The sequence below is a fragment of the Passer domesticus genome, chromosome 9 (assembly GCF_036417665.1).
Source record: "Passer domesticus isolate bPasDom1 chromosome 9, bPasDom1.hap1, whole genome shotgun sequence".
Classification (NCBI taxonomy): Eukaryota; Metazoa; Chordata; class Aves; order Passeriformes; family Passeridae; genus Passer; species Passer domesticus.
Genome location: NC_087482.1, coordinates 29,561,531 through 29,580,104, shown reverse-complemented (window position 1 = coordinate 29,580,104; position 18,574 = coordinate 29,561,531). Strand labels below are relative to the sequence as shown.

Genomic DNA, 18,574 nt, shown 5'->3' with positions numbered 1-18,574 from the left:
GGCCGGGCGGGATCCGCGTCCCGGCCGGCAGCACCTCCGGCACCGGGGGTCCCGCAGCTCGGTGTGCCCCGCCGGGAAGGAGGGCAGCCCCGGTGCAGAGCCCCGGCGGAGGCATCCCCCGTCGGCGCCCCCGCCACCGGGCTGCCAGAGCCGGGCTGGGAGCTGCAGGAGGGAAGGGAAGAGTGACCCGGGCCGCGGTGCCCGTTAATTGGGAACTAATAGCGCTTAATGGGGATCCCGGGAGAAGCGGCACTGGTTTGCAAATGAACGAGAACACGGCCAAAAATTAGCTCCCAGCTAATTTTCTCGGTTCCCGAGCGTGCCGCGTGGTGAAGCAGCGAGGGGTGGCAGCCAAACCCCACGGAGCTGCGGGTGGCGAGGGGCTTGGAGCAGCAGCGTGCGGAGCGGGGGGCACGGGGGCCGTGCCCTGCCCCTCCCCTGGCCGGGACGGCCGCCACGGGTGGGGATGGACGGCGTGACGCCGGGCCGGGGTGGTGCCCAGCGGCCCTGGCAACCGGCTGCAGCTTGTCCCAAACAGCCAGCGAGCCATGGGCATGCACGGACACCTCACCTTCCTCCTCCTCAGCCTCTATGCCCCGGGTAGGTGCTTCAAGGTCACAGCGTTTGGGGCACCCTTTGCCAGATCGTGGGTGGATGACTGAGAGGAAGGCAACAGGGATGAGGCTCTCCTCGGTTGCTCCCACAGTCCTGGGGCTGACCCCAGGGTGGGCAGAGGGATTGGCAGCTCTCTGGCTGGGTTGAGGCAGGGAGGGGCACACGAGGTTGCTCTGGGCATTGTCCGAGTGTCCTCAGCATTGTCAGGATCTTGCTGGGGCTTCTTTTGGCATCACTGTGGCATATCCAGACACCTCTGGGGTTTCGTCAGGGCATCTCACAGAGGGAATTCTGGGGCCTCCCCAGGGCATTGCCAGGACACACCTGGCAGGCTGTGGTGACACTCTCTCCTCTTTGCAGGGACATTCGTCAGAGCGACAGGTAAGAGTGGGGTGCTTTGGACCCAGCTGTGTCTGGCAGGGGAACCTGTGCCTGCATTGGTGCCTAGGTGCAGGAGCAGAGCTCCCTAAGCACAGCTGGATGAGCCATCAGTGGCCCCTGGGGTCTTCCACCAGCCCTGCCTGACCTGCCACGCGTGGTGGCCCTGAGTGAGGACACAGTTCCAGGCACTCGCATCGCTGAGGTGACCGTGTCCTGCAGCAACTCAAGCAGCAGTCCCAATGTCACCCTGGCCAGCATCGAGCCCGACCACCCATTCAACTCCATCGCCATCAGCTCTGACCCCACGGATGCCACCACGTTCCGGGCAGAGGTGTGGCTGGGGAACAGGGAGTGGGGCAGGAGCTGGCAGGCGCCCTGCTGAGTGACTGTGTCCCCGTGGCAGGTGACACTGCGTGCTGGTGCAGAGCTCGATGCCCGCCGGGTGAACCAGTACACACTGATCCTGCGGGCTGCTTGTCCTGGTGAGGACGAGGTGGAAGAGCGGCTCTTTGTCCGGGTGACAGCAGGGCATGTGCTGCACTGTGACACCTCCTTTGCCAGCGCAGGTAGGAACAGGGGGCACAGGGCAGTGGGGGCTGTGCGTGCCAGCCAGCACCAAGCCCCCACAGCTGTGCTGTGCTCCAGAAGGTGGTGTGGTGCAGGTGCTGGCAGATGTGGCACCTCGGACACCCCTGTACGCGGTGCTGCCACAGCCACTTGGCGGGCTGACGGTGAGTGGCAGCTCCCTGGGGGGCCACACCCCCACAGAAGGGAGCAGCCTTGGAGACAGCAGAACCCCAGGTATGGAGCAGTGGGACAGGGGTTCCCATCACCCTCCTTTCTGCAGTTCAGGCTCCGAAACCACAACACACCACTCACGCTTACCCGCTGGGGCCTGGTGCTGGCACCTGACAATGGTTTTGATCCCAGCAAGGACACCCAGGTGGGCACCAGCAGCCCCAGGCTGGTCACAGCCACCTCTCAGTCCACTGGGGCTTAGCCTCTCCCTGGCCTCAGCTCTCCACATCCTGCTCTGCCCATTAGGCCCCGTGGACCCACAAGTGCTCTATCCCTGTCCCCATCCCCTTCTGCATCTCAAGTTGTGTCCATATCCTCATCCCTGTCTATATTCCTGCCCATTCTAGTCTCCAGCTCATACTCATCTCCATCTCCACACCTCTTCCCATCTCTGTTCCTACTCCAAGCCCCATTCTCATCTCTTGGCCCCTCTCCTTTGTTTCTGTTCCTGTTTCTGTCCCCATCCCATCACTATTCCCATCCCCGTCCCCATCCCCACTGTTGGTGCCACTGAGGGCTGTCCCAGAGCTGCCCTTGTTCTGGCCCACAGACGTTCCAGCTGGAGATTGAGGTGATGGATCGTCACGGGCACAACTGCAGCAGGGCTGTAAGGGTGGAGGTGCTGCCATCACGCCGTCCCCGCGTCACCTTCCCGTGAGTGGGGTTGGGCCAGGAGGGGGGTGCTGGTGGCGCCAGGCTGTGCCACAATGCCCGCCTCGCCTGCAGTGAGCCACACCGGGCTGTGACAGTGACAGAAGCCATTGGCCCCTTGGAAGTGGTCACTCAGGTCCATGCCAGAGGGGACAATGTCCGCTATGCCATCCTTGCTTCTGTGACTCCCACGCTCTTCACCATTGATGAGGGTGAGCAGGGCAGTGGGGATCCCCAGGGACGCCCTGTGCCTGTCCCTGTGCCCCGTGCGAGGCCACGGCTCCTCCTGCAGTGACAGGTGAGATCCGCAGCACCCGCCGGCTGGAGAAGATCCATGCCCACCTCCTCATCCGGGCTTACAACGCGCTGCACCCCGACGACCACGCCACCGCCACGGTCAATGTCACTGTGCAGGGGACAGACCGCCAGGCGCCAAGATGTCACCCAGCCATCTTCGTGTATGGTTCCGGGGGGAGTGGGGTGCATGGAATTCTGCTCTCTCACATGTCCCAGGACTGGGGAGAGAGGCTGAGCTGCTGGCTGCCCCGCCACAGGTCCCAGGTGGCCGAAACCGAGTCGCCCGGCAGCACCTTGGTGACGCTGAGGTGCACCCCCACCAGCAGTGACGGGTGTCTGCACTATGCTCTCGAGGGGCCTCCCTCCTCCCGCTCCCACCTCTGCATGGAGGGGCCGCAGCTGAAGGTGAGCAGGGCAGTGCCCAGGTGGGCAGCAAGCCCAGACCGGAGCCCAGTGGACCCTGTAACATGTGCTGCCATGTCAGGTTCTGGGTCACGGCTCCCTGCTCCCCAAGGCCTGCTCATTCTCCTCACTTGTCCCTCCTTCTCCCCTGGCATCGCAGCTTTGTGGGACACCCTGGCTTTGTGGGATACTCAGGCTTTGCAGAGCATCTGAGCTTTGCAGGGCACCTCAGCTCTGCCTGACCCTCCCCTCCTGGCTTGGCAGGTCAACTCCACCCTGGACTATGACTCGGAGGCCATGGCTGCTCTGGGCTTCCAGTTCACGGCCACCATTGTGGTGACAGTGGGAGGACAGCCCCTACAGAGCAGTGAGTGTCCATGTCCCTAGGGTGGGAAAAGACCTTTCCCAATGCCCAAACCAGCAGATCACAGAGGAAACATTCCTTCCCTGCTGCCCCAGAGATGCCCACCCCAGGGGTGGTGCCTCTGTCCCCATGTCACCCAGCTCAGCAGAGGCCGTGGGGTGGTGCCAGCATGGCTGAGCAGCTTTGTGCCACACAGCCCGTGTGCCTGTGCTTGTGACGGTGACACCTGTCAACGAATTCAGACCGGCGTGCCCCAGCAGTGCCACCTTCACCGTGCCAGAGACGGCAGCTTTTGGCAGCGTGGTGGGGCGTGTGGCTGGCACTGACCGTGACTACCCCCCGGACAGCCTCGAGTACAGCCTGGAGGGGGGGCCCGGCCCCGCACAGCCCTTCTCCATCGACAGGCGCACTGGTGAGCGCCCGGCCCTTCCCCGGCCCCCGCCACGCCCCACGGCACCCACCGGTTCCCGCAGCTCCCGCCTCCCCGCAGGCGAGATCCGCGTGGTGGGACCGCTGGACTCGCAGCAGCACAAGAGCTACAGGCTGCTGGTGCGGCTGACGGACAGCCACAATGACCTGGACCCCGGGAAGAGGCAGAGCCGTCTGTGCGACGTGTCTGTGCGCCTGCAGGTGCGAGGGCAGCCCCGGGTGGGCTGGGGTGGGTGCGGGGTCTGGGGGTGCCTGCCCTACCGCCTCCCCCCGCTCCTGGCAGGCTGTGCCGGACCAGCTGCCGGTGTGCATCCCCGAGGTGCAGGAGCTGCGGGTCACGGCTGGGCCCCCGGGCAGCCGCCAGCCCGTCACCCGCCTGGCGTGCCACGGCGGCCCCGACAGCGCCGGGCTGACTTACAGCATTGTTGGAGGTGAGGAGCGGCCGAGGCACGGCACAAAGCGGCCCTCGCCGTGCTGTGACACTGAGCAGACCCTCTCGTCCAGGCAATGAAGATGGGCGCTTTCGGCTGGAAGGGAGCACCCTCGTCTACCTGCCCAGTGACCGAGCCGAGCCCCAGCCCTTTGTCCTGCTGGTGGAGGTGGCAGGCGGCTCTGGTGGCCGCCGCCGCAGCAGCGTGGTGGCACTGGTGGTGCACGTCACCCCCCGGAGCACCCCGGTGCCCCCCAGCACCAGCACCCAGCACACGGTGAGCAGAGCCCGCTGGCCGGGAGGTGCTCCAGGGTCCTTGAACCTCCCGTGGCCCCTCACCCCCCTGTCCCACAGACGCTGCAGAAGGAGCCGCTGGTTGTCACGCAGACAGAGGCAGTGTGGCACCCGCCAGCCTGGTTTGTGGCCGTGCTGACCATCTCTGGTGTCCTGCTGCTGGCCACCCTGGGCTGCCTGGCCCGGAGCCTGCTGTGCAGGTGAGCCCAGCCCGCCTCTCGGCACGGCTCGGTGAGCAAGGCTAAGGGTTCACGGCTGCCTTCTGCTCCTCCCGCAGCAACCGGGCCCCTGGCAAGCAGTTCCTGGCCAAGAGGTGAGTGCTGTATGACCAGGGTGGTCATACTGGCAGTTGTGTTGTCCTTGCAGGTAGCCAGGGAGACACAGCACACGGGGTATGTTTAATGTTCTCTGCATTTGACCACGGCTTGCTGTGCCAGGGAGCTGTCTCTGCCCAGGGCAGGGTGCAGCCCTGATGGGGGCTGTGGAAGCAGAGAGAGCAATTTGGCCAGCATACCGTGATGTCGGTGGCCAGGCTGGGGCACAAACTCTGCAGTGGACAGGGTGGCATGGCACAGTGCTGGTGCCAATGCCTACTGCAAGGCTGGGTCCTGGCACCAGGGCTGAGGCCACTGCAGCTCACCAGGGGAGCCCCTGTTTGGCAGGGGTGAGCCCCATTTGTCAAGGAAAGCTCCCAGGGAAGAGCTGAGCAGGCTGCACAACCCCTGGAAGATCAGTGATGGTGACAGGTAACAGAGGAGAGAGCCTGGGCAGATGCTAGACCAGCCTGTGCCAAGTGTCTGCACAGCAAGGAGGAGACACACAAGTTCATGGCAGGACAAGTCACCTGCAGTGGCATAACTGCCCCGAGGTGATGCACAGCTGGATCCACGTTCATTGGCAAGGCTGGGGCCACAGTGCTTGGTGACACTGGGACTGTGGTGACCATGCAAGGGAAAAGACCCAGGGTCAGCCCCGTGGGTGGCCCTGGCAGCTCCCCCAGCACAGCATCCTCCAAGCACGAGAGTGATGCATGCCAGCACACGGGGAAACAAGTGGATGGGGCGGCAGACCTGCTCGCTGCTCAGGCACTGGTGAAAGGTGGTGGTGCTTGGGGGAGCACAGCCCTGTCACAGTTCCCTCCTGTGCCAGGGCACAATCAGGTAGGTGGATGATGGGCTTAACAGGGTGCAGCTGGCAGGGTGAAACCTGGCTGGCAAGTCGCTCCCAGCAGCATCTCGTGGGGTTGAGGCTGGCAGCTCATGACTGGCAGCATTCCCTCCCTTCCCCTCTTCCTTCTGCAGCTCCTGGGATGTGGTGGAGAACAGCAGGGGAAAGGAGGAGCAGGGGCACCCACATGCCAGCAGCCCAGTAAGTGTGTGGCAGCGAGGGTCGTGCCCTGCCAGGGAGGCAGAGGAGCCCTGTGGCCCTCAGCAGCCCCCCCTGTCTCCTCCGCACAGGGGCAGTTCCACGGCCATGCTCAGGACCCACGTGAGTGCCCTGTCCCACAGCCCCAGCAGCCTCAGGTTGTGTCCTCCAGGGCAGAGGGGTCTGGGGACGGGCGAGATGGGGACCAGTGACTGAGTGCTGCCTCCATCCCAGGCGCCGGCAGGGACTGTCTCTTCAGCAGCGTGGCCGGGGCTCGGCGCTGGATCTGAAGGGCTTGACTTGCCGGGGGGCTCCTGGTGACCCGCAGCCCCGTGTGGGCTGTGCCGGGCAGAGCAGGGGACACTGGCAGGCAGCTGCTGCGGCCCCCGAGGAGGAGACCCATCCTTTGTGGCCAAACCTGCTGCACTCGGGGTGCAGTCACACCCTGAGCCGCCTCAGCCAGCGCAGACCTAATAAACGCTGTCCGAGATTGCACACACGGCTGGGATTGCCGTAGGCAGTCCCGCTGCCGGGCAGTGGCTGTCCTGCTGTGGGGTCATTAGCACTGTCTCGTCAGCCGTGTGAGCGGCGTGACCCGGGACAAGCACTGGCAGCGGGCTTGGCACTGCAAAAAAGGTTACCAGAGCTTCGGCCAAGTCTGCTTCCGTCACAGAAGCATCTCTGTAGCCTCTGGATGTGACCCAGCCGGGGCAGCCCTGCACAGGGAGGTTATCTGGGGCTAGAAAACTCAGCCACGGGTAATTTTGACCAACTTTTGCCCCGAGTTCCGCGTCCCCCTCAAGCTCTGCTTGCAGGGGCAAACGGGTGGGATGAGCAGCTGGTCGGCAGACGGGATGGGTTGATAATTGGGAGGAAAAGTGAATTAGCGTGGGTGCAGGTGAGCGGGACGCCGCAGGAGGGGCTGGGAGCGGCGGGAGGCTTTGAAGGCGTCAGTCAGCGGGAGGTGGGAAACCGGTTATTTGAAGTTCAAAGGAGCGCGCCACGGGACGCCTCCCCGGCAGCTCCCGGGGAAATGAAGGGCTGCCGGGATAAGAGGGAAGAGACTAATTTGGGGAGTAGGTGACTAAGGGGAGGGAAGGGGAGCAGGGGCCAGCCGTGAAATTTCACAGTGAGAAGGGTCGCCTGTGTGACTTAGCCTGAGGGTCCCTTTTGCCCCGAACCCACAGGAACCGTGACCGTCCGGGAATTTAACCCTTTGTGGCACCGGAGTGGTGCGTGAGCGCGTCCCGTTGGCGAGACGGAGCGGGATGCGGAGCGGCCCCGGGGGCTCGGGGCGGGGAGCTCTGAGTGTGGGACTGCGGGGTGTGAGTTTGTGCCGGGGAGCGCGGGGAGTAGAGCGGCGGCAGCGGGCTCGGAGCGCGGAGCGGAGCGCGGTTCGGAGCGGGCTCGGAGCGCGGTTCGCAGCGCGGAGCCGCGGCCCGGCGGGGCGCGCCCAGCACGCGCGGGCCGCGCCCATTGGCCGAGCGCCCCCCCTTCCCCGCGGGCAGCCAATGAGGAGGCGCTGCCCGCGAGGGGGCGGGGCTCTGGCGGGCGTCACGTGTGCCTAACGTGCGCTGCCGTCCGCACTCGGGAAAGGGCGGGGCGGCGCTGCGCTTGAGCGACACCGAGTTTGACCTATCAGCGCCCCGAAGGGCCCCCGCGGGGCGGGACTCGGGTGCGGACTGGCGCGCCGGGCCACGGGGCGGGCCTTGGACGGCGCGGTTGCTATGACGGCCAGCGCCGGCCCCGCCCGCCCGGGCGCCGCCATCTTGTTGTTGATTCGGGCGGCGGGGAGCGGCGGCGCTGGGGCTCCGCGTTCCGTGTCCCGGCCGGGCAGGCAGCGCCGGCCCCGGTGAGCCGGGCGGGCGGGGACTGGCCAGGCTGCCGGGCGGGGGGCTGAGCCGAGCGCGCTGCCGTGAGGGGAGACCCGGGTGCGGCCCCGTGAGGGGAGAGGGGATACACGGGCACGGCGCCGTGAGCCGCCGGGGTGAGGGGGCAGCGAGCACCGGGATGGGCCTGGAGTGGCGGGGTCCGTGCGCGGCCCCGTGAGGCGGGGCTGGGGGGAGGCGGCACGTCCCCGTGTGACACCGGGCGCGCTCCCCGCGGGCCGGCCCGGGGCACGGCCGGGGCGGGGCTCCCGGGCTGGGCAGCGCGGGGCCGGGCAGGGCCGTGCCCAGCGGGCACAGCCAGCGTCCCCTCCCTTTGTGCCCTTCCTTCCCTTCCGCAGGAGCTGCGCGCAGGAAGGAGCTCGGGAGCCGCGGCGGTAACATGAAACCAACATGGTGAGGAGGCTGCTGGGGCCCGGGGCCCGTCCGCGCTGCCCCCCGGCAGGGAGGGGTGGGTGGGTGGCCCCGGGAGCGCTGCCTGCCCCGCTGGGGACACCCGGAGAGCCTGGCAGTCCCCGGGGCAGTGCTCGTGGGTCTGCAGACCTCGAGCCGGACCAGCCTTCCCCGGGGCTTTCCAGGGCGGGTTGAGTTAGGGGAGGTGGTACTGGGTCCATATCCTTTAGTATGTGCTGCTTTTGTCATTTCAACATGTCTTGCTCTTTTTTTGCTCCATCTGCTTTTCCTCCCTTCAGGTTCACCTGGCTTGACTTGGTGTTCAGAGCTTCCAAAGCTGGATTCCAATAATTGGCCTTTGCTAAGGAAACACTGATTGGTGCAGGAATGGTGGGGGCTTGGGTTTTTCATCCTTAGTGTAATGTTTCTGTGATTGTTAGGGCTATCATGTAAACATAGTTAGTAGCTTGTCTCACAAAATAATATGAAGTAATGTGTTGTGAAAGTCCCATTATAGTGAACTGTCAAATGCAGCTGATATGCTAACACTTGTGTGAGTGGTCAGGCTTTTGATGGAGAAAAATAATGGTATTCTTGTTGCTTATCACTGAATTAAGAGTCTGGCTTCCTTTATATAGAAATTCTGTTGTGAGCTTCAAAGTGTTTTAGAATTAAGTGTACCAGTTATTGCATGTTGTCACTGTAATCCTAAATAGGTCTCTCCTAGTCCCGTGTAACAATTTCTTATTATTTTGATTGTGAAGTATTTTTCTGGGTTAGTTTAGCTCTGACCTAAGGTAAGTTCTTTGTTTTGGAGCTGGAAGGAAAGTCGTAGGTTGTGAAAAGATTTAGTTGTGAGTTCTAAAAACCAAGATAACATTGGATTGCTTTTTCAACTGCATCAAATCCTTGTTGTGTCCATGTATTGAATTGTCCTAATGCTAATTTTTCTTTTCCTTTCTTAGAGGGTCTTTCATACCCTCTCAGCTTTTTCAGCACAACCATTTCCAGGTGCATGGGTGAACAACCTGTGCTGTTAGGCTGATGTGAACTGTCCTTTTTCACAGCCTTGCCTTTGCTTCCTGTCTAGTAAGGACTTGAGAGAACAGGGGAGGTGATCCTTAGCTCCTGGAGGGGGAAGCTGATGTATGCAAGCTTATTAGCATAAGAATCTTTGATGGAAAGAGTAGGATATGCTAGTGGGACCCTCTCCTGGACCCTCTGGTTTTTCATTAGGCACTTTGTGGCAGTTTTGCATGTTTCTTGCATAGAAGAAGAGCAAATGAACACAATTATCTGTTGAGATGAGAAAGGGGACAGTTTTTAAGATCTGCTTCTGATCACCAGTTCCATGTGTGGTTTCACAGGTACTTGAGCTCATGTAAGTACAGACTGCAACCCACAGGAGGTACAAATGCAACAATGTATTTTTACATGATCTATTTTCTTGCATATAAGTTTAAACCATATTTTTACATATATTCAAAAATTAAATGAAACAGTAGTGCCCATGCTTCTCTTCTACTTCTGTGAATCATCGTGTGCCTCATCATCAGGTAGACAGCACTGGACATGTCCTTCTTATAAAAATATTATAGAAGGAAAAGCTAGATGTGCTTTGAGATCCCCTCTCTTGGCAGATTGTGCAGGTCAACTGACTTGGAAGTTATTCTGTCTTGCATTGCACGTAGTGAAAAGTCAAGGTTAGAGTAGCAAGCACTCAGAGGTCAGAAAAGTGGCCAGGCTGGAGTTGTACCTGTGCCCTTAATCAGCTAATTGGCCTTTTAAACAAGTGTTATGATTTCTTCTTAATCCTGCAGTCGTGCGCTCTGCTCATCCCATCTGAGCTGCCTGGTTTGTTTCTTTCCTTTTCTCCCACAAATGCAGAGCTGATTCCTTTTGGGTAAAGTGATCAAACTCTGAAATGTGACCTTGTTGAGCTTGGCTGGTGGGAGATGAGGAGCCCTGTACAAGCTCGGGGCTGTTTGTTGGCCATCTGCTTACAGGGCACAGTCTCTTTGGTCCAGTGGTTCACCAAATGTTTGTAAAAATGTTTGATCACTTTTCAGGTTTCAGTGTTTAGTTAGTTTCTCCGTGCCTCAAGGTTTTTGTGGGTCTGGTGGATTCTGGCTGGCGTGCTGGGTGCAGGATGGCACTCACTGTGCCTTTCATTAAGATAAGAAATGAAGGTGCTAAGTTTGAAGTGGATATCCAGACCCCATGCTCTACAGGAGGTGTGTTTCTTCCATCTGTGGTTGAAATGCAGATACTGAAGCCATGGAAAATCTGACAGAGGCCTTGATTATTGCAGTGTAACCCAGGCACTTTCACTCACTGTCAGTAGATTCCCCCAGTCTGTCCATCAGGGATTAGCTCATAACGTGTTGGAGATGTGAGCATTTCAATGGAGTGTTAATGCTGTATTTGTAGTCTCAGAACTTAGTATTGACAAAAAGCTGCAGCCTGATTTGTTTGCTCTTGCATTTGCCTGTGTCTCATTGGTGCTGGGCAGGGTTTAGCATTGAACTTGACTTGCAGAGTTTGTGTGTGGCTCTCTGCTTATTTGTTTGTATACTGTGACATGCCTAGGAACAACTGGTTTTATTTCTGACCTCTCAGTCTTTGAGAGGGGATGTATCAAAAACAAGTTAGTAAGTACAGAGGGTCCCTAGTGAGCTCGAGAAAAGGAGCAAAAGAAAATGCGACAGAACCCTCTGCAAGAGTCATGTCAAGCATTTGTGTTACGTGCTGTAAACTGAAGGAGCCCTTCAGCTATATGGAGGAGCAGCTAGCAGTCTCCCTCATTTCTATTCCTGATGTGACAGGAATGCAGAGCAGGATGCTGGCCAGTGTTTAATATCAGGTTTGTTGCTGCTGTCGTAGGGAGGTGGGGGGAGGAAGAGGAAGTGTGTGTGCGTGGCTGCTCGGTTTCTGTTTTGCAGGCATCGCCTGTGCGCAGCGTTGTGCTGTTCTGATGTGGCAGCAGCTGTTATTTTTGGTGTTCCCAGTGTGCTCTTCGGGTAGATGTGCTTCCTAATAGATGCAATCCTCTTAATCAGTGTGTTGGGCTGCCTGTGCTTCCTGTGTAGTCCATGCTGGTGTGAGCCACTCTGCAGATGGTACTGAGGTGCAAGTCCTTTGCCTTTATTTATTTCCACAGGCTCCTCTGTATGCATTTTGAGTGGCATTAACTGTGTGTAAAAGACAAGCTTCTTAAGTTTGCATTTATTTTGCATCACCCCATCAGCATGTGGTGTCATTAATATTTGAACCCCTTCTTTGGGAGTAGAGGAATAAGCTTTGCTATTACAGGGTGTCTCTCTAGCTGTATAATGTGTCCACAGTAGTTAAAATGGGTGCAGTTGTTTTGTTAAAAATCACGTGGACATAGCTGCCATAATTGTATTAGTAGGCGATCCATCATCCAAATCTGATAAAAGCAGTGAAAGAGGTTATGATGTGGATGTGTCTGTCGTGGCAGGACGTCACTACACGTGCTTGGGAGCTGCAGTAGATAAGCTGTCTCTGATTTATCTTTTGTAGTTAGAAAGGTTATCTTCTTCACCAGCTGTCCTGCTGCTTTGCCAAAAGCTACCTTCCCTGTGTTGGGGGCTACAACCAGGCCTGTTCAGCTGCTGGGGTTTAATACACTCTGCTTCAGCCTTTCTTCCCTAGTGCCCATCCCTGCCTGGTGAGGAACGGTCATCAGAGATCCTGCTCTGCTCCATCCTGGTTGGGAATTTTCACCTAAGGGTGGCTAAGGCAACTGGGGACAGTGTATCTCCTCAGCCCAACTGGTGCCTTTGGTAAAGAGCATCTGTCAGAGCCCACAGGAATGAGTGAAAGCATTTGCTTCCTGAAAGGAACTTGTGAATTCCAGTCCCATTCTCTAGGGGAGACATGCTCTCAAACATTCTGAATTGACAAGCAAGTAAAGATCTAAATAAAAGCTAATTTAGGACTTGCTAACTCGTTTCCATACATCATTTCACAGGCTGACTTGCTTCTGGGGTCCTGCTCCCTCTTGATTGTGAGAAGTTGGCTCCATATTCCAGTGACTGCTCAGCCAAAGGAGCTTGGGTGACATCTCCAAGGTAACTTTTTTCTGTTTTGTTCAGAATACATATGCAGCCATCTTAGAGATGCAAAGAGAAAGAAACTGCTTGCTTTTTACATCTCCCTTTGGAATTTTACCCTTCAAGTAAGGATACGTAGATACAGTTTGTGGGAGTTTTGCTCTTATTTTTGAAGGAACTGCAGGAACACCCAGGTAAGTGCAGTAGCACAGAGTGAAAAATTCAGTCCTGTTCATTCACCAAATTGATGTCAGTTCTTTGTAATAAGAATTAAAATTGCAAGAATTGGATGCTCACTCATGCTCTAGTAATTCTGGCCATTCAGGTGCCTGATTTGCAGCTGAATCACCTTATGATGATTTCAGAATTCTTATCATTGTGTGCTCTTTTCTTTCTGTCCTGAGGTTAGTTTGCTGAAAGTTGATAAGGCTGATCTGATAGTCTTTCAGTTTCAAAGACGTTACTTACGTGCTGTCCTGAATTTGCAAGAAAGTCAATAATATTTTTTTTCCCCAGCTCTTTATCAATAAAGACATGACTCAGTATATCTGTGGTATAAACAGACTCACATGACCTTGTTTTCTTTAGACATGGTGTGCTTAAGTAGTGGTTGTCACACAGTTCAGTTTCCTGGTGGGGAAGCCCCTGACCTGGTGGGTGATGGTCCTAGTTTGAAATGCAGAAGGTTGAGTTCCACAAGTACCTTCCTGGGGTAGGGAGAGGAGACACGTGGTGCCTTCTCTTCAGGCATGCTCCTGTGTCTGTCAGTGCTGACTTAAGTGCTGATCTAAAGCTAAACTACTGTATAGCTTATATATTCTGTTCTGACATTTCTCTTTTTTTCCCCTCCACCATAGTTCTATTTTGAGCTGCATTTTCCCCAATTTTTTAAACTTCCAGAGTATGTTAATGCAAAATATTATGTGATCTTCAATTCTAATTAATGTTATTCCATTGCTGGTATCAAAGTATTGTCAAGCACTTCCAAAAGTGAGTTTAGAAATCTTAAAAAGGGCACAAGAAGATAGGGCTGGCTGTTTGTTCAGTGTCCTTTGACAGTACTGTCTGAGCAGCTTAAGCACGTGTGGGGAGCAGTCATGATCTCATTACTGCTAACTATAGGTGATAAGCAGCTTTGAGCACCAAAATCAGTGCACCACTGAGTGCAGATGTCAGTGAGTTATTTAAAGCAGGAAGGATTTGGGAGAGAAGCCTGGGGGCTACATAGTCCCATGTCTTACTCAGTGTCTGAATCAAACCATCGAGTAACTGCCATGAAACTGCCATGAATCAAACCATCGAGTAACTGGAGCTCTTGCAGGAGATGAGATGTGCTGTTCTTGCATTGTTTGTTGGTTAAAAACATGGTGAAGTCCTGGAGCTTTGGAAGAAACACTGCTGAGAAGTTTATTGCACTTTTCCAAGCTGTGGTCTTTGTGTAAAGCTGTGTGACACGTCTGAGGAATAGACCTGTTGAATTCTCCTACCACAAATACGGAAATAAAAAGAACTTTTAACTTCAGTCTTTTGAGTCTGTCCCAAAAGAATTGTTGAAGCAGTCTGAAGCATAATTTGTGTTGAAACAATACATATGCAGGATTTTTTTAGATAGTTTCTTAAACACTCCCACGCTTCCTGTAATAAAACCCACATCATGTTTGTCTCAAAGATGTGGATTTTACTTAGATTAAGTGTTACACTGTATAAAATGTTTATGGATCCCTTTACTTTTGCAAATAATGGAGAGGTTTACTTTATTTTCCATTAGAAGCAGATATCGTAAGAGTGTTTTCTTATTTTGTGCAAGTGGCATTTCCTTTACTTGGGCATAAATCTTCTTTATGTAATTGAGGTCTTAATACTTCACAGTTCTTACCACAAGTGTTGACCTGAATACACTTTTTAAAATTTGACAGTAAGCTAAATGTGAACCAATAAGCATTATCAAGCATGCTTTATGCATCTTTTATTTTTATGGAACTGAGGAAAAGCCTCTGACTATTTTAGTCAGACTGAATAGATATCACTGTTGTGCATCACGCAGAGTTGAATAGTTTTCACTTTTCTTCAGGTGCTCTGCATGCTGGTTTTTTTTTGTTTTGTTTTTTTTTTTTTTTGTGTGTGTGATAACAACACTTGGGGGTTTCTGTTTTTCTCCCTAATTATTCTTAGCTTTAGTTAAGTACGATCACAGAAATTTCCATTCCTGTGGTCTGTGTGTTAGTTTTGTAGCATGCTTAACACTGACACTTCCAATGAATTTCAGCAGCTTAGAAAACTAAACCTGTTGACAATTTGGTTCACCTAATGACAAAAAACAGTTGTCTTAAAAATTAGTTCTGATTTGTGAATGCAGCTTGACTCAAATATTCTTAGTTAAAATAGTTAATGGTTGTGTATCATTCACCAGCCAAAAGTGACCCAAGGTTTTTATTCACTGCAGTTAAAATACCTTCCTAAAACCTGGCAGTTAAAGATCACAGGTTAGATGGTTAAGTGTTTGAGACTTTGTTTTTTGGAGTACATCCCATTGTGACATGACAGCCAGAAGAAAACTGAAAACCTTTAAGATCAGTGTCCCATGGTAGTGAGCTTGCCAGGTTGACTTGTATGAGTGCAAAGCACTTTGTTTCAGGTTTCCTGTCATTTGCAGGTTTTTTATGATACTCAAGGAAGAGAGCTCTGTGTTATTTTCCACCCATTATGCTTGTTATTTTGTGTTTTTCAGCCTGAGATGATGTGCTTTTGGCACATGTTATCACACTGTATTGATCTGGAAGAGAAAATGAAAGGGAAATTATCTTTCCCTAGCTATATACAGCCTATGATGTATTGTGGCTGTGAGAACACATGTGATTTAGCAGACTGTTATTTTGTAGGAAAAAACCCAACCCAAACCAGCCTGCAGCATGGCCTTGTCTTTAGAACAACTTGGTGTGAAAAACCAAGGTAGCTGTTAGGTCACTTGAGAGAGGTTTTGCTGTTAAAAACAAACTTGCCCAATTTGTGTGACTTCCAGATGAGTGTGCTGTGCTTTTTTAGTGTATGGGACAGAAGATTTGTTTATGTATATGCAGGTGCTGCATCTAATCATCTGCAAAACAATTTGGCATATCAGGTTTAACATGCTTTCTTTTTGCTTTGGCTTTACATCTCTTACATAACCAGTGGCCCCAGTTGTAAGTGGCACACTAGAAAGCCTGTTGGAAGGAGCTTTGAGATCCACTTCAGCAGCTTAACATTTAGATAAGATGTTGGGCATTTGTGACCTGTAGAGTGTTTACAGGGACTTGTTTACGACTGCTTCAGTGAACAGGAAGTTAAATATAGGCTTTGTTTGTCTGATTCTTCACTTCAAATGAAAAGGAGAAGTTTCTTGTCTCAAGCCCTCAAACAGAGCTGGTTGGTGTGGCAAAGCATTTCAAGGGGCCTGTGGCCCAGGTTAGTGTATAGGAGAGTAATAATGAAGATTTGCAATATTAAAGGTCCCTTTGGAAGGTGCTTGAGAAATACAGTGGAGTGAACTGTGTTCTGAGCTCCCTTCTTGGATATTTCCTTCTGCAAGGTCAAGTTGCATTGGATACCTTAGAAGTGGGAGGTTTGCTAGAATGTACCAAAGGATGATTGTACTGGCTCCTGATTTGGTAAAATAATCTTGCAGACATTTTTAATGCCAGGTTTTGTCCTTCAAAAAATGTATCACCTTGCCAAGCTTGCAGTTGTGATTGTCTGACTGATGCATGTGTCTCCTGAGAGGACAACTTCAGGTTCAGATTCCCTTTCATTTCCACTCAGCTGGCTGGGCCTCCTGTTAATTCTTTGTCCTTTACCTTCCAGAACATGCTGCAAGCCACAAAACAACTCCAAGGTATTTTAGCAGCTTTAAGATTTTCCGTACGAGTGATTGAAAGCCTTGCAGATTATGCTGATCCTCAGGAGAGTTACAGGATAACAACAGGCCCAGATCAAAATCCCCTCCATGAACTTGGGTTGTGTCATGTGTGTTCTACCATGCTGAAGGGATCCGAGTATCCTTGTATGAAATTGTGTTTAGAGTTATATCTGCTTTCAAATTAAATGACTACCTTAGCTTTCAGTCCCATCAGATGTGTCATATATTATACTTAAATCAAGTACCAGGTGTAGTGCCCTGTCTTTGTCTAAAGTATATTTGCCATGACAGACCTCATTATTTCCCACTCTAAACCTCAAAAATGAAATGTTGCCCTTTGTCCTTGAATTTTCCATGGCATTTTTTACTTTCTTGTAGCACTTGTATTGAGATTTTTTTTCCCCTAATGCAGAGCTCAGTTTTTTCTTTCCTTTTCAGTGTTTTTAGTTTGTTTGGGTTTTTTTTTAGTGGGTTGACAGTACAAGAGAATATACTGTATATGAGAATGTACCTTCCTTTGGTATTACTCATGGAGAAAAAAATCACAGCAAAGTGTTCAGCTGAGAAATTATAACTCATGTTTTCTTGCCTGTGACCCTCAAGGGTCACCTGCTTAGGGAAATTATAAACTGGTATCAAGTAGGGGGCATGGATTTGCAACGTGATTATGTGGCTTTAATTGCCTATGGACGTGCTTATAACGTTGATTCTGCCACAAATGCTTGGGACAGCTGCATTAATCAGCATGTTCATCCTTACCTAGAGAAGCTCTGCCAGTGGAATCCCTTAATGTGGATGCACTGATAGTGATAAAATGACACTTCTAAGGTAAAGCTTGTTTTGCTGGAGGTGTTGAGAAGGTAAAGAGTGAGGAATGCTTTATTTGCCATTGTGAATAGCACTTTTTTCAAGGAAAAAAATCAGATTTAAAAAGTGGGGGCCCAAAATATCCCTTTTCCAGCTGAATTAATTTTTTCATTGGCAGTGTGAATTTAGAAGGGATTGTAGTGAGAGAGGAGGGCATCTCAGTTGGGCATAGAAAATTTTACCTAGCTATACAAATTATTATTGTAGCATGGGTGTCTACTTGAAATTACAGGGCAAATTACAGGGCAGTTCATTTTCTCATTCAGTAAATTAAGTGTTGTCTGAGCATTGGTATAACCTGGAGTACTGTATAACTGACTGCCTTGCATTTCTCTGAGCTTTTTTAGATGTTTAAGAAAGCCCCAAATTTTGTTTAGTATCGATGTCTCAGAATTACAGTAGCAGAACAAACCACTAGATAACAACTTCTCCTTGTGCTTTTGGCACAAGAATTTGTTTACCAGGGTGAAGTGAGCTTGTTTGGATAATCTTGCTTTTATTCCCTTAAGTCTTTCAGTTGGACTGATGTGCTCCTAGATTGTCTTTCTGTTTCTGCCATATAAACAGAAAAGTTGCTCAAGGATTTGGATTTTTGTCCAAGCAGCACCACATTCATTCAAAAGAGATGCCCTAATTTGAGTCTGTATTAACAAAACCAATTCAGTTGTTCATGTACTGGGACACAGATTCTTTAGATTTTGAGAATTTTAATTAGCAGGCAAGACTAAGTTGAAATGAAGTGCAAGGGGATCATGAAAAGTGAAATGCTTGCCAGACTTCTGGCTTTAAAATATGGTTTAAAAGTAGCAAGATAGTCAAGTAAGTTGTTCCTTTCTGAGGAGCTGGTTTTCTGCTGGCTGAAGTACAATTGAATGGTTCTACCAAGATCATGGAAATACTCAGCGAAATGACCAAAACCAGTGGCCTATTCCTGGTACTTTCCTTTTCATTTGGGTAATCTCAGGTAGATTATGGTTATCTAAAAGATATCTAAAGAATCTGTTAACCAAATCAACTGGGTGCTTTGCTGACCTGTTAAGCATCAGCAGAGAGATGTAAGAATTGCTGCATTTCCCCTGGCTTTGAGTGTGTTAGCAGTGTTCAGACAGAAGTTGTGCTGTCTGATAAAACTGCAGGATGCCATTAAGGACCTGCCAAATGTAAGTGTTTTCTGCTTCCCTGCATAGAAAAAGACGAGTGTAGCTGAGGCAAAATGTTTGTTTAGCTTTATCTTCACAGTTAGAGAAAATTCTGATGTGTGTGCCCCTCCAGTCATCTCAAATGCTGTTGTAACTGCCAAAATGCCCTGCTGTATCTCTGTCTGCATATGTGAGATTAAAGTCCTCTTGGGTACTGAAATTCCAGCTCACATGAGGCTGTGAAGCTGTTAGTGCCTTGCATTCCGTGGAGGGGTAGGTGGAGCTTATGCAGACT

The 18,574-nt window shown here is 52.5% G+C and overlaps 2 protein-coding genes across 6 annotated transcripts in view; both read left to right on the top strand.

Annotated features, from left to right (window-relative positions):
- The first annotated feature begins 521 nt into the window (after positions 1 to 521).
- On the top strand, positions 522 to 6,521 carry CDHR4 (cadherin related family member 4). 3 transcript variants are annotated; one of them, XM_064432294.1, is made up of 20 exons: positions 522 to 600; positions 976 to 996; positions 1,131 to 1,327; positions 1,400 to 1,562; positions 1,645 to 1,727; positions 1,844 to 1,939; positions 2,345 to 2,448; positions 2,521 to 2,657; positions 2,738 to 2,903; positions 3,000 to 3,147; positions 3,409 to 3,511; positions 3,705 to 3,920; positions 3,999 to 4,138; positions 4,221 to 4,368; positions 4,442 to 4,644; positions 4,722 to 4,861; positions 4,939 to 4,974; positions 5,963 to 6,029; positions 6,119 to 6,149; positions 6,261 to 6,521. In XM_064432294.1, exons 1-20 carry the CDS (start codon positions 549 to 551, stop codon positions 6,314 to 6,316), a joined length of 2,307 nt encoding a protein of 768 aa, XP_064288364.1. In that variant the 5' UTR covers positions 522 to 548; the 3' UTR covers positions 6,317 to 6,521. The 3 variants fall into 3 exon arrangements, with proteins under 3 accessions (XP_064288364.1, XP_064288363.1, XP_064288362.1); XM_064432293.1 differs by having other exon boundaries at positions 1,642 to 1,727; XM_064432292.1 differs by having other exon boundaries at positions 1,400 to 1,939.
- Positions 6,522 to 7,767: 1,246 nt separating this feature from the next.
- The window catches only part of IP6K1 (inositol hexakisphosphate kinase 1), a 36,700-nt gene continuing 25,893 nt past the window's right edge, over positions 7,768 to 18,574 (top strand). For 2 of the 3 annotated variants that reach the window (XM_064432271.1, XM_064432269.1), the window contains exons 1-3: positions 7,768 to 7,878; positions 8,254 to 8,308; positions 12,300 to 12,399. The gene's annotated coding sequence lies outside the window, so the exon portion shown is untranslated. Of the gene's footprint in view, positions 7,879 to 8,253; positions 8,309 to 8,604; positions 8,696 to 12,299; positions 12,400 to 18,574 lie in introns of all 3 variants that reach the window. The other variant, XM_064432270.1, reaches the window with a different exon arrangement.

Bases quoted from the DNA above. Each gene is read 5' to 3' on its own strand.
- CDHR4 (XM_064432292.1), top strand. From the start codon at position 549: ATGGGCATGCACGGACACCTCACCTTCCTCCTCCTCAGCCTCTATGCC. The intron at 2,658-2,737 runs GTGAGCAGGGCA...CTCCTCCTGCAG, and splicing joins GCTCTTCACCATTGATGAGG to TGACAGGTGAGATCCGCAGC. The intron at 2,904-2,999 runs GTATGGTTCCGG...GCCCCGCCACAG, and splicing joins TGTCACCCAGCCATCTTCGT to GTCCCAGGTGGCCGAAACCG.